General features: G+C 37.6%; 1 protein-coding gene across 2 annotated transcripts in view; it reads left to right on the top strand.

The window, feature by feature from the left end:
* The window catches only part of LOC126480824 (coiled-coil domain-containing protein 93), an 82,987-nt gene extending 69,457 nt beyond the window's left edge, over positions 1-13,530 (top strand). For both annotated transcript variants that reach the window (XM_050104163.1, XM_050104162.1), the window contains 3 exons: positions 7,600-7,720; positions 7,905-7,989; positions 12,323-13,530. In XM_050104163.1, coding sequence (XP_049960120.1) covers positions 7,600-7,720; positions 7,905-7,989; positions 12,323-12,484 — 368 coding nt within the window. In that variant the 3' untranslated portion in view covers positions 12,485-13,530. The remainder of the gene's footprint in view (positions 1-7,599; positions 7,721-7,904; positions 7,990-12,322) is intronic.
* Positions 13,531-14,128: the final 598 nt, after the last annotated feature.

The raw sequence follows: 14,128 nt of genomic DNA, 5'->3' as shown, positions 1-14,128 counted from the left end.
AGCTCAAATTTTGAAAAGTTCTGAGATTGGGTGTCTCAAGTTGCTGATCTCATCTGAATCTCACAGATAAAAGATTTGGTGTCAAAACTATCCACAGCGCTCACGTGAGCAGGTGAAACTAGGTACATGTGAGTGGCAGGCAGCGCTTGGCAGCTCTGCTGGTGACCTGGTGTAGGAGCGGCCATGGGTCACCATATACTTCACTGGCAGCACCGCCAGTCTGGCATACCTGCCAGCAGAACCTCGCAGCAGCTGCCCTGCCAGCAGAGCTGCCAAGTTTAGGTAAATCCCAAGTGCGGGAGGCCCCCTTATGTCCCTTGCTTCTGTCTGGCATCTCTGCCAGAAGACCTGCCATGGCATCCCAGTGCAGTGGCGCCCTTAATCTTGCCTCAGTTGTACTTAAATAAACAAGAAAAAACATATTCACATGTACACAAGTTGTTGTTCTTAAATCACAAAGCACTTTCAGTAATGAGTATAACTACATCTGCTGAATACATGTAACAGTTGGCTTTCATTAATTTGGTGTACTGTTACTTGTACTTGGAAAAGCTGTTAGTCAATTTGTTCTTTTGCCAAACTTGTCTGATGCTCCCTCGATTGTAAGTGTGTAAGTGCCATGGGAAGCTGATAGTACGATAGTTGTCACATTTATCTGCTGTAGCTATGTTCCTTGGAAAGTCCAGTAGTATATCTTAAGTCTTGTTGATTCTACACTTTAATCTGAATAATCTATTGATGCCACACGCCACCTAAAGATTATGGACATTTGAAAGAAATTTTATCTGTTCTTACTGCCTTGTATTATCATAAGCCTTTCACAGTTCTGCCAAATGCTAATTCTGTATTCCCTATCCCCAACAAAGCAACACTCATTTCTTAATCTGTCATGTTAGCAGGTGGTTTATCCTATTTGTAGCTGACCTCAAATACTCTTTCCAACTGTTTGCTCTCTCCTATTGTGTTTGACTGTTTACTTTCATTTGCAATCTTAATGTTCATATCTTTGCTTTTAAATTCTAAGTCATATTGGCATCTCTTACTGTGCTGAATCTGTTCTTCCAACAACAGTTTCTTTTTAAACGTTACATTCTTCTTGGAGTTGTTTTGATTTAGCGTATTGACACTTCCTATTGTTTTCATTTTTAAGTCCAAATTCAGAAGACATTTCAGAGGTTTGAAAATATTGTTGTTATTGTACTATAAGTAATCATTAGGTCATCCCACCGGAATAATAATAATAATAATAATAATAATAATAATAGTGTCTCTTTGTGCCCATAATTGTTAAAGATAAACTCTTAGATGTTTTTAAATTGTCATACAGCAAATACAGGGCATTTCAAAAAGATTCATTCGATTTCATAAGACTTGTATCTTCTGCATGAATGACAGAAACTTTGGGTAAATTTTGACTTTTGAATCAGGCTACAAAGCATTTTCTTTCAGAAGAGGCATCTGATTTTAGTAGGGTTGTGTGTGTATACACTCATGGGATGCTTCTCACAATTACATTTTCAATCATACTTTTCATTTACCTTTCACAAACGTTCAATGTGCCCTCATCTAGATGCACAGCAAACATCCAGCTGATATTCCGACTCATCCCATACATTTGGGAGTATGTCTGATAAAGTATTGCAGTTACTGCTGTTGCTATGCAGTGTTACAGTTCATCTAGAAACAGAAAGAAGGCATGTAGGAGTGCTTCGCAAACCTCCACAGAAACATCACATACAGTGAGATCAGGCGACCTTGGAGGCCAATGGTGCAGTGTGACATCTTTATGCTCCTTATGAGCAACCCATCATTGTGGCAGTTCATTGTTAAGAAATGCTCTTACCTGCAGATGGCTGTGTGGCAGTACTTGGTCCTATTGAAACATGAAATTTTCAGCATGTGGGTTAAGCAAGGTATCCAACATCTGTAAGTATGTGTCTGGTGTCCAGAGGAAGGAGTGGGCCATAAATCTCTTCCCAGGAAATGGTGCAAAACACATGAAGCTGATGGGGGGGAGGGGGTCTCTCTCATGTTCACTTACGTTATGTGGCTACTTTGTCCCCAATATTCTTCACTTTGATGGTTCACATTTGCGCTTAAGTGGACCATTGCCTCATCTCTGAACATTAAACATGAAAGGAATTTATCTTCCATCTCCACACCCAGAATGAATTCACAAGGTTGTACACATTGTGACTAATTACCATCGTGAAGGGCTTGTAGCGACTGAAACCTGTGTATTTGGGGTAAAGTAAACATTGCCAAAAAAAAAAAAAAAAAAAAAAAAAAAAAAATACCACTAGATAGGCATAAGAGGAATGGCTAACTCTCAGTTGACACACAAAGTAGACTTTTGTGGACTATGTGTAAAACTTTGTTGAACGAGCACACATGGGGACATGTGAATTTCCTCTTGCATAAACAACCATTGTCGTATAACAGCTGATGCCACGACGAATACTTCATGCTGTAGGTGGTGCAGTGCTGTAGGCCAGTCTTGCGTGGCATTATTCTTAATGCTGTCCATTCCACTGCGAGTTCATCTACTTATTGTATTTTTTCATGGTGAACATTATTTTGAATTTTCCCTACAGCACAACATTAGTACATCTGTGTGCTCTATATACTCACAGTGATACAATTCTGTTATACTCACAGTGATACAATTCTGTAACTTAAAACTAAGAGTCTCTTCAGTCTTCCATTTGAGCATGTAGTACTCTTGCCTAGAAATTTACCAGTTTCTTCTGTTTTGTTAGTGATGTACTAAATCTGCTAGACCACTTTTAAATTTTTTATCATCAGTATTGCTATCTGCAAGTGTTCTGCCTTATTGGCACATGTTGTGCAGGCTGCAAGTTGAAATGATAATTAAATCAACACCCTGGGTGCAAATAGGTGTTGCTATACATCATTGGGGACAGTTGAAAATGTGTGTCCCAACTGGGACTCGAACCTGGGACTTCCTGCTTACATGGCAGATGCTCTATCCATCTGAGCCATTGAGGGCTTGTTTGCAGCTAGGGGGTCGATTTGATTATCATTTCATTCTAGAGAAGCTGCACGGTCATCAATGGTATCTGTTCTTTCGGGAACAGATACTACTTTCATATATAGGACTGCAAGTTCATTGACAAATGAACAGTTTTTATACTTATCCTCAAAGTTTAAATGTAATTTGTTTTTTATGTGCATACTTTCATGTAATTGGCATGAATCACGCTGTAGGAAATATTGTAACCAGCCACAAGTTTTTTTTTAAATTATTTTATTGTGCCATACTAGTTTCGAGCTTGAGCCCATCGTCACACAGTAGCATTTACTTCTTTGCAAGTTTTACATTTGAAGGCAACACTACCATCTGAAGATTGGCTCATGCCCTAAACTAGTTTGTTGTTGTTGTTGTTGTCTTCAGTCCTGAGACTAGTTTGATGCAGCTCTCCATGCTACTCGATCCTGTGCAAGCTTCTTCATCTCCCAGTACTTACTGCAACCTACATCCTTCTGAATCTGCTTAGTGTATTCATCTCTTGGTCTCTCTCTACGATTTTAACCCTCCACACTGCCCTCCAATGCTAAATTTGTGATCCCATGATGCCTCAGAACATGTCCTACCAACCGGTCCCTTCTTCTTGTCAAGTTGTGCCACAAACTCCTCTTCTCCCCAATTCTATTCAATACCTCCTCATTAGTTATGTGATCTACCCATCTAATCTTCAGCATTCTTCTGTAGCACCACATTTTGAAAGCTTCTATTCTCTTCTTGTCCAAACTATTTATCGTCCATGTTTCAGTTCCATACATGGCTACACTCCATACAAATACTTTCAGAAACGACTTCCTGACGCTTAAATCTATACTCGATGTTCACAAATTTCTGTTCTTCAGAAACGCTTTCCTTTCCATTGCCAGTCTACATTTTATATCGTCTCTACTTCGACCATCATCAGTTATTTTGCTCCCCAAATAGCCAAACTCCTTTACTACTTAAACTGTCTCATTTCCTAATCTAATTCCCTCAGCATCACCCGTCTTAATTCAACTACATTCCATTATCCTCGTTTTGCTTTTGTTGATGTTCATCTTATACCCTCCTTTCAAGACACTGTCCATTCCGTTCAACAACTCTTCCTAGTCCTTTGCTGTCTGACAGAATTACTATGTCATCGGCGAACCTCGACGTTTTTATTTCTTCTCCATGGACTTTAATACCTACTCCGAAATTTTGTTTTGTTTCCTTTACTGCTTGCTCAATATACAGATTGAATAACATCGGGGACAGGCTACAACCCTGTCTCACTCCCTTCCCAACCGCTGCTTCCCTTTCATGCCCCTCTTTAATGAAATTAAATTAAAAAATAAATAGTTAATGAAATGATTTTGTTTTCAAATGTTACCTTTTTTAAATTGTTTTTGTTATTTGCTCTTTCTTTCATTCAGTACGTACGAACTTCATTGTAGAACCCCTTATTTACGTGTGGTAATAAAATTTCATTTAGGCAGAATTAAGTACATTTAAAATTACGTGGATTTAGTCAACCCTCTCATGCTGATAAATTCATATTAACTGATTAAGAATATTTAGTTGAGAATTAAATCTTTTACATAATTCGACCTTGGCACACATTTTCTAAATGCAGTGCTTTTTTTTTTATATATATTTACTGAATTCTTTCCCGGCGTTAACTATGGAACACAAGACTGTCTCTATTAGCAGAAAATGGTTAAATATTGCCAAGCCGACGTTTAATTATCATTGATAAAACACACTTCACTATACGTTTAAGTTATTTGAAAGAACCAACAAGTTGTTAAATTTGAATGTTAACTATCTGCCTATGAATGCACAAATGTGAAACTAGTAATAAATTCCGTCAGTCTCGGGATCGCTGTAAAAGAAAAACATTTTCTTGATTCACTGCTAATTTTTATCTGCTCCCGATTTACGGGTTTGGTTAATTTTTCTTAGCGGAACAATTTTTTAAATGTGCCACCGCTGCAAATCTTTCGGACGCGGCACAGCCCAGCAACACCAGCGATAGCGATAATTGCTAAAAATGCTGAAAATTCCTTAAAGAAATATTATAGATGACATGGGCAAGCTAATTTACATTAGTAATACACACTTTTGATAAATTATAATGTATTTAGACCACAACAATAATTCAACTTACATTAGTTTGTAATTTCTCCTCTAATGGCGGCTAACTCTAGATACAGACAAAATAAGTCTACCCATTTATAAAATGCTACGTCACAGGTTCCCCTCTCTCTCAGCTCTCGAGGAAGACGACAAAGAATGCACACTATGTATTCCTATTTATACGACTCTCAACCATTATTGTCTCTTTGCAATCTGCGGCTGTATTTTACATTTTTCTTATCGCAGATATTGACACATTTCGTAATTACATTATGAGTATAGAAATATTACAATCATAAATACATCGAGAATATTACTACAGAAAATATTACAATAATAACGAATGTCCTTTACACAAAATTAAATAATATTTTTTGTTAAATAATTACAGTATATACAAATTGCTTCATAGCAGCGTATATAGTACAATTAAATTTTAGTTTATTAATAGTGTGTGTGCGGCCAGGGAATGTTACACCTCGACTCTTATAACTGCCATCTGGTTTCTGTACAAATTGTAAATAGCCTTTCGCTCCCTGTATTTTACCCCTACCACCTTTAGAATTTGAAAGAGAGTATTCCAGTCAACATTGTCAAAAGCTTTCTCTAAGTCTACAAATGCTAGAAATGTAGGTTTGCCTTTCCTGAATCTATTTTCTAAGATAAGTCGTAGGGTCAGTATTGGCTCACGTGTTCCAACATTTCTGCGGAATCCAAACTGATCTTCGCCGAGGTTGGCTTCTACCAGTTTTTCCATTCGTCAGTAAAGAATTCGCATTAGTATTTTGCAGCTGTGACTTATTAAGCTGATAGTTCAGTAATTTTCACATCTGTCAACACCTGCTTTCTTTGGGATTGGAATTATTATATTCTTCTTGAAGTCTGAGGGTATTTCGCCTGTCTCATACATCTTCCTCACCAGATGATAGAGTTTTGTCAGGACTGGCTTTCCCAAAGCCGTCAGTAGTTCTAATGGAATGTTGTCCACTCCCGGGGCCTTGTTTCGACTTAGATCTTTCAGTGCTCTGTCAAACTCTTCACGCAGTATCGTATCTCCCATTTGATCTTCATCTACATCCTCTTCCATTTCCATAATATTGTCCTCAAGTACATCGCCCTTGTATAGACCCTCTATATACCTCTTTCACCTATCTGCTTTCCTTTCTTTGCTTAGAACTGGGTTTCCATATGAGCTCTTGATATTCATACAAGTGGCTCTCTTTTCTCCAAAGGTCTCTTTAATTTTCCTGTAGGCAGTATCTATCTTACCCTTAGTGAGATAAGCCTCTACATCCTTACATTTGTCCTCTAGACATCCCTGCTTAGCCATTTTGCACTTCCTGTCAATCTCATTTTTGAGATGTTTGTATTCCTTTTTGCCTGCTTCATTTACTGCATTTTTATACTTTCTCCTTTCATCATTTACATTCAATATTTCTTCTGTTACCCTAGGACTTCTACTAACCCTCATCTTTTTACCTACTTGATCCTCTGCTGCCTTCACTACTTCATCCCTCAGAGCTACCCATTCTTCTTCTACTGTATTTCTTTCCCCCATTCCTGTCAATTGCTCCCTTATGCTCTACCTGAAACTCTGTACAACCTCTGGTTTAGTCAGTTTATCCAGGTCCCATCTCCTTAAATTCCCACCTTTTTGCAGTTTCTTCAGTTTTAATCTACATTTCATAACCAATAGATTGTGGTCAGAGTCCACATCTGCCCTTGGAAATGTCTTATAATTTAAATCCTGGTTCCTAAATCTCCGTCTTAAACCAAAAATTGTTCATAACCGGAAAGTAGGTTTCTAATTTCTTTGTTAAATCACAAGTTGCACATTAAGTCAAATTAATGTGGAATGGTAACATCAATAGTATCTTTTGATTAGTGAATGCTGTGCATGCTTGTGCCACATAAACAAGACTTCAGTCTTCTCTGAGCACCTTTACACCTTCCATTATATATATTCCACGAAGAACTTTCCATTGCCACACAAAACAAAAACTGAGTTGTTTGTGCAGGTGGTTTAATTGAGACATTTTCTATGTATTGGATTGAAGAGAAAAATTTAAGGTAAATTTTGAGTCATTTTATGTGGTGACTTAGATTCGAATGCAATGTTTACTTCCAACATTAACTTCACTTGTGGTATTTTTTGTGTAGTGGATGCCTGGTTCACATAAGTTTTTCTATGACCACATGCTTCATTTATTATATTGATTACTTTGATGAGAGTTCAGTCGACATTATAATGCATATGAGATTGTGAAGGTGTTAGCATTGTTGGTATATGTGCAAGCAGTGTTTTTATGTGCTTTATCATGAAGTAGTTGATCTGTAATACACTGCAGAAAATGGAAATACTTCCTTATAAGACCTGAAATGTTTTGCTGTGTAATTTTAATGTCTCCATTACAAAATGTGTTATTTAAGTGCCATTTGTTTATTATATGTTCCAGTTGCAGCAAAACATAAAGAGACAAAGCAGTTCTACACTCTCTACAACACGTTTGATGACACTAAACTATATACAAGCAAGGAACTAACACTGCTAAATTCAATACTTGACAATTACACAGAGTAAGTAACACATTGTACACACAAAAGTAAATATCTAAAGCTTATTACAGACTTTGCTAATTTATCTGTAAGGAAAAATAACTTGTTCCTTGTGTATTTCTTGGGATTTTAAAATATGTTGCAATCAACATTATAGCAAAGGCATAAGAAACAAAGTGTATTGATTGAACAAACTTATTTGTAGGGCCATGTCATCCCCTGCTGGTAAAGAACAGTTCATGAAGCAATTTGATGCAATTGTTGAAGGAATTAAGCAGAATAAAGCAAAGGTGGGTCACATGATTCTGTTATTAAATTGTCATTTTTATCAGATGACTAGCTTAAGAAAATGGGCTTCTTTTAGCCATGGAATCAGTTGTGTGCAACTACTTGGAATCTGGCTAATTTCTTCTTTTTCATTAAACTGTTTCCGTAAAATTATTTTAGATCACAGCATTGTGTACCTTTTACTGTGTGTAATGTAACTGTTACAGAATTTCCTCATGCACTGTGTGTATATCATCAAGTGCTTGTAGAACATTAAATGTTCGCTACTGAATGATTAATATTTATCCACAGGGTTCACATCCCAGTTTTAGTTTCTTTTGAACATATAGGATTGTCCTTTATTTACAATATATCATATACCTCTGCATCCAAGACAGCTCCAAATGCGAGATAACTCCCCACTGTTCAACAAGGGATTATAGAAAAACATCTATAAACATATTATGTTTATTTTGAAAACTTATAAATGGTTACCTTATTGCAGATAAATGGAGGAGACAGTAAAAGTACCGGTACACAGGCAATAGTCAGGTATAGACATGCTTTAGTCAGATACAGATGCCACTTCTCCTCTTCACTGGAATGGTCAACAGAATCTGCAGTGTCACTGCCATTGTCATGGTTATCGTGCATCCTATAGTAGATTGTCTTCACTCCCATCTAATTCGTTTGTTACACAGCACTTTTTAAAGCCATCCACAATGATGCACTGGATATGTATGTCCAAGCAGTCTGAATCCTCTCTACAATTCAATTGCTATCCAGCTTTGTCAGGTGGCCTTTAAATAAATGGCTTATTCATCACCACATGACGCACCTGTAGTTGCAAAGTCCTGTCTCCTGGAATGACAAAACGATCTGTATTTAAGACCACGATTCATGCCTTCACTGCTGGTGTCAGATGCCACTTGAAAACATCACGATTAGCATTCTATGATTCTTTAAAAGAGCACCTGGCCTCCTACTCCAGGCTGTGGAGAGCCAATCTATAACTAATTTGGCACCCATCCCGTCCTGTTGCAACAGAGTTGGCAGCTTTTCCTTCAGCATAGTTTTACAATTGAGGATGATGTAGGGTTGCATCTTTGTTCCATCAGCAACCACAAAGAACATCACAGTGATTCGCAATTGCCAATAGTGCAAAGCAATACACTTTGGCACCTTTCTCTTCAATTGTTGTACAGTTCAAGCAAACAGGAGTCTCGTCAGTATTTCCAATTTGCCCTAAGAGATCAGCACATTCCTGTCTCAGTCTTATAATGTGTCGCTGATACCAGCTTCTCTGCATACGATTCTCTGAGTAAGGGATGTTTGACATTGCAGCACAAGTCCATTGCATCACGCTATCTTTGTACACTTCCCAGAGCTGGCTTTAAATTGGACACTGTGTTGCTGTGACAGTTTATGTACTTTTATTTTGTTTGGTATCATAGGAAACTGCCATTCCTTCTTTATGTTTCTTGCGCATAAATGCCACCATTTCCATTGCAACATTTTTGAAAAATCCACTCTATGGGTGACTTAAAGCTTTTTCAGGCATTCTTTGTCCTTTCACCACCAGACATTGACTCCTGTGACTCCACACTTCAGCGAAGTTGCACAATTATTTGTTGCTTCTGCATGCCAAATAAACATGATTTTGAAATTTGTGTCATAGTATGTCTGCATCCTGTTCAAAAGTTTAATGTTGAACCACACTGTTCCACATCACACAATTTAGAAGTGGGATCTCCAAAGTCAAACAACAACTGATAAAAAAATTGCCACAAAGAACACTTCCTGCTATCATACAACAATGCTTAAAGTGCTTGCTTACGCTGAGGGTTAAAGTGGTAGGCATGACAGAGAGTAGAGTTACAGATTACTGGAACCTCGAGGTTATGTTCAGTAAAGAAATGAAAGTCTCCACATTGTATTCTGCAAATACAAGACGACCCCCTACTGGGCGCGTGAAATTTTGAGAAAAACCCGTGTCTTGGTTTTGGAGAGATGCAGTATTTAGTTTCCAAAAGGTGGATTAGGACTGCAACTGTAATAATCCAGAAGATGAATCACATACGACAGAACATTGAAATTTAGACAAAGTAGGGTTTACATTTGTAACAAGTATTTGTTAGATATATTACCACCTCCTGTCATAACAGGTGTAACATGAGATGCTTTTTTTCAACAAAGTCATGTCTAAACTCTCTCTCTTTTCATTGCCCAAGTGCATTTTCCATTTATAATTACCTAAATGTAGACAACACATTGCATTGTAACTTTCCTCCTCTGTAGCCTTAAATTCACAATGGGAAGCAGAGCAAGAGTGATGTCAATGGTAATGATTTCCATTTTTGATTAAAGAAGCTTCAAAAGATTCTGCTGTACTGACTGCTGACAATATAACATGTTCAGTTCTAAATTGATGAACAATCTGGGCCTCTATATAAAAATGTTCGTGAGTTATAGTAGTCACAAAATCAACCAAAGCTGCCTGCCACAAAGAAAAATGCTACAAAATTTATGAGATTGCTCAGTTTTTTAAGAAAGCAATGCAGACTCGTTCTTTTCTCACAACTTGCCTTCAAATCTTCTGGAAGTATGGGCTTCCAGTTAATGCATCTTTCCAAAGTGCTTAGTTTAGGTTCCATGAATTGCCTCCATGGAAGTGTTTTCGGGAAGATTACATAGGCTTGGAGGTGCAAAATATGATTCACTTTTAAGCATAAGTGGGAAACAAAATAATTCAATCTGGAACTCCTCAAGAAATGTCTGTACTGTGAAGGTTCTGTGAACAAGTACGTTGTACTACAGCAAGATCTCATATGAGTCCACCATACACTGCATCTGGATTCTCTTGTAGTACTTAGTAAGGCATTCTTCAACAGATTAATTGATGTGTTGTCTGAGGCTTTCCCAGTGGACTAGTTTTAGAAATAGTTCTCAGGTGAGACATTGGACGTCATTGTGAAATTTCTGCAATATTTCAGCAGTGCAACTGACAGACATCTTTGGATGTGACAATTGTGCTGTGACTGAGGCCTATAAGTTATGCTAGTCTAAGTAGAAAATGCATAGGCATGAAGGCACCAAATTTGGTGGTCAATAATGATGATTTCCTGATGAGTAGCAGGAAAGACAGCTACATCACCTGTCAGATGATGACCAAAGAGCTTCAGCAAATTCACAAAGGCTGTCACCTGTACTGTGCTCTTCTGTCAGCTGTCCCAGTGCTTCCTGTCAGGAGCTCCATGCCAATGTTTATGTTCATGCATGCTGGCATGTGACCATTGTCATCCAAACATGTAAACATGTATGTTAGCACTGAAGCATTTTCCCTTGTGTGACCAGTAGCTCTCTTTTGTCACTTTGACCCACGTCCTCAAAACCTCTTCACTCCTGCAATTAGTTTTGTAAACCAACGACGACGTACAGAATGAAATTCTAAGATACTCTGCTGTGGGCAATATTCCACACGTCTCTTCCCTGTTGATGTTTCGAAATCCCGTACCATCTTTACCTGGCAGCTGTAAAAATCACCATAATTCCCTTGTCTATAGATTTCATCATCTGGGCTGAAACAGATACATTCTCATCTTCCTAAATGCCTCGTTTCCATTTTGTGCACATAGGGAGTACAGTACTCGTAAGCAAAATGCTTCTTAATTCTTTAGCTCTTTCAGAACGTGTTAACACGTTGTCTGTTTGTTTGCGTAATGAATGTAGGTCATTCGAAAGCAACTGAAATGCCCAGGTTCTGGTCAGCTGTCAGCTCCCCAAGCAAAACTGTGTCCAAGAACTGCTCCCTATTCCTTACCCCACTGACTCAGCTACTGAGCACAGCACAGCACAGCAAAACCGCAAGCATATAATGGGCAAGTCTGATGATGTAAAAATAGACTGTGTCTTGCAGTCACACACAATCATTGTGCGTATCTGGCCAAGGAAGAAAGAAGTTACAATAGCTCTCAAACTCTAGATACATTTCAGCATGCGCATAAAATTATTTGTGTCATGCAAAGTAAGATGATGTAATTAGGTATGTTGATTAGACTATTCACAATTTTAAGTAGCAAATTTAGCAAAAAGGAATTGTGAATTGCAACTGCAGATTTTTTTCTAGTTATCCTGAACTGTACTTTAAGCTGCCATTAAAATAGTGCCTATTGTTTCAAAGTCTACAACTGGATTCCAAATTGGTATTAACTTTAGACAAGTCATTGTTTCTCGTATGAACATATAATCACACTCTCATCTAAAATAAAAGTGTCCCACATAATTGCCTTTTGTGACACGTAACAATGTTAAGACAAGAGAAATGGAAATGGTGTTTGTTCAGTATTTGCTTCGCAGGTCGAGCGACGGCGTGCAGAAGAACGGCAGCGAAGGGATCGACTCAGCCAGACACTACTAGGGCTTGTAGATCAGCAAAGACGTTATGTAGCAGCAGTGCGGCAACTTACCATAGAGTGCCGGCGCAATGAGGTCCTGCTAGCACAACTTCGTGGTGTCTGAATGACACACATGCAAGGGGGGGGGGGGGGGGGGGGGGCTCACCCATTTTATTTCTTAAACACGGGTAAAAAGGTTGGTAGGCAAAAGCAAATTTAAAAAAATAATGCATTAGATAAAAACCTAGGCACTAAAAGTTTAAACATTTTGAACCATGCAATTAGTACCGGAATAATAGAAGGCAAGTAAAGGGGAGTTTCAATTGTGAATACCATTGTAATTCTGGGAACATTATCACTGGGCATGCACTCAGTGAAGTTATTTTATTTATGTGATATAATTCTCTCCATTGACCCATATTAGTTTGTTTTTTGTGAACCTGAAATATTTCCTTGTTACTGTGCAGCATGAAAACTGTAAACACATACATGTTTTTTAAAGGTCATTTATAAATGTTCAGTTAATTCTCAGAAGCAGTTTGTTCCAAAAATGTTGCTAAAATGCCTCAAATAAAAGTATGTTTACCAATTACCCTTATGACTTTATTGCTCAAGCAATTTTTTTTTTTTAATGCTACGTATATGGACATATGGCAGCATATGAATATATTAATGATAGTTGGGTACAAGTGGTCCTTAAAATATAAGCAGTCCTATAATAGTGAGATAAAGATTACCAACATTTTATGTATTTAGAAGTTGGGAAAGTTTGTCATTGTGGATGTTTTTCTTCCACAAGCCTCAGACACATGAAATATTTTGTGATGTCGATGAATTTTGGTAAAATTGTGTTTCACTCCTAGGGACAGTGTTATCTGGTACAAGGTGGAATGAAAGGGATATCAATAAGGAAGACACTGAATTGACAAGCCTGGATGGACCCTGGCTTGGATCACTGACATTGTTGTGGTGTCAGAATGAAATTTTCCGAGTGTGGCTGGTACAGGACACCGAGAACAAGACAGACACTAGCATGCATTCAGAAGTTAATGATGTGGAATATCGAGAAAGGATGATAACAATGCCTGCAAAGGGCAATTGACCAAATATTGCATAGAAAAATGCTGAACTTAATTCTGATGTACCTTTACAATAAATGATAATACTAAATTGTGAATTTCAATACCAAGTCCTATGCAGCACTTTTCCAACAATAAGCAAACTGTAGTTTCTAATTGTTAAGATTTCTATATGCAACGATTACAAAAAACACTTTAAATTATCCTACTGGTAAATCAAAACTGCTAAAATCATAAACAATACATCGAACAGTAGCTGAAACGTAGAGTGAACACATACTGACAGACTTACTAAATTAGATGGATCCAGAATATTGATGTGTTGATTAAAATTGACAAAATTAAGCTGGACTAAGAGTTCTCCACATTTACACATAGTACAAAGTCAGCATGTAATGTCCAATACTCTTCTCCTAAATGTATTAATAGGCTTTGATTTCATACACAGCTATTACGTACATAACATATTTACTCATATATCTTATTTTTCACAGCTGTGCATGACAGCACCATGTCACATGTCCACTAATATTTATTGTAATACATATGTGATAATGTTTTGTAAGGTCAGAAAGTGACCAGTGTGATGAGACACACATTCCAATATGTACAGTGGTAACAAAAATTTGTAAGAAGTTGTGAACATAAAGAATTTAGTATGGAAATTCGGCAGCACCATTGGTGGACAG

Source organism: Schistocerca serialis, chromosome 5 (assembly GCF_023864345.2).
Source record: "Schistocerca serialis cubense isolate TAMUIC-IGC-003099 chromosome 5, iqSchSeri2.2, whole genome shotgun sequence".
Lineage (NCBI taxonomy): Eukaryota > Metazoa > Arthropoda > Insecta > Orthoptera > Acrididae > Schistocerca > Schistocerca serialis.
The sequence above is the reverse complement of the archived record's forward strand: the minus strand, read 5'-3'. Positions and strand labels throughout refer to the sequence as shown.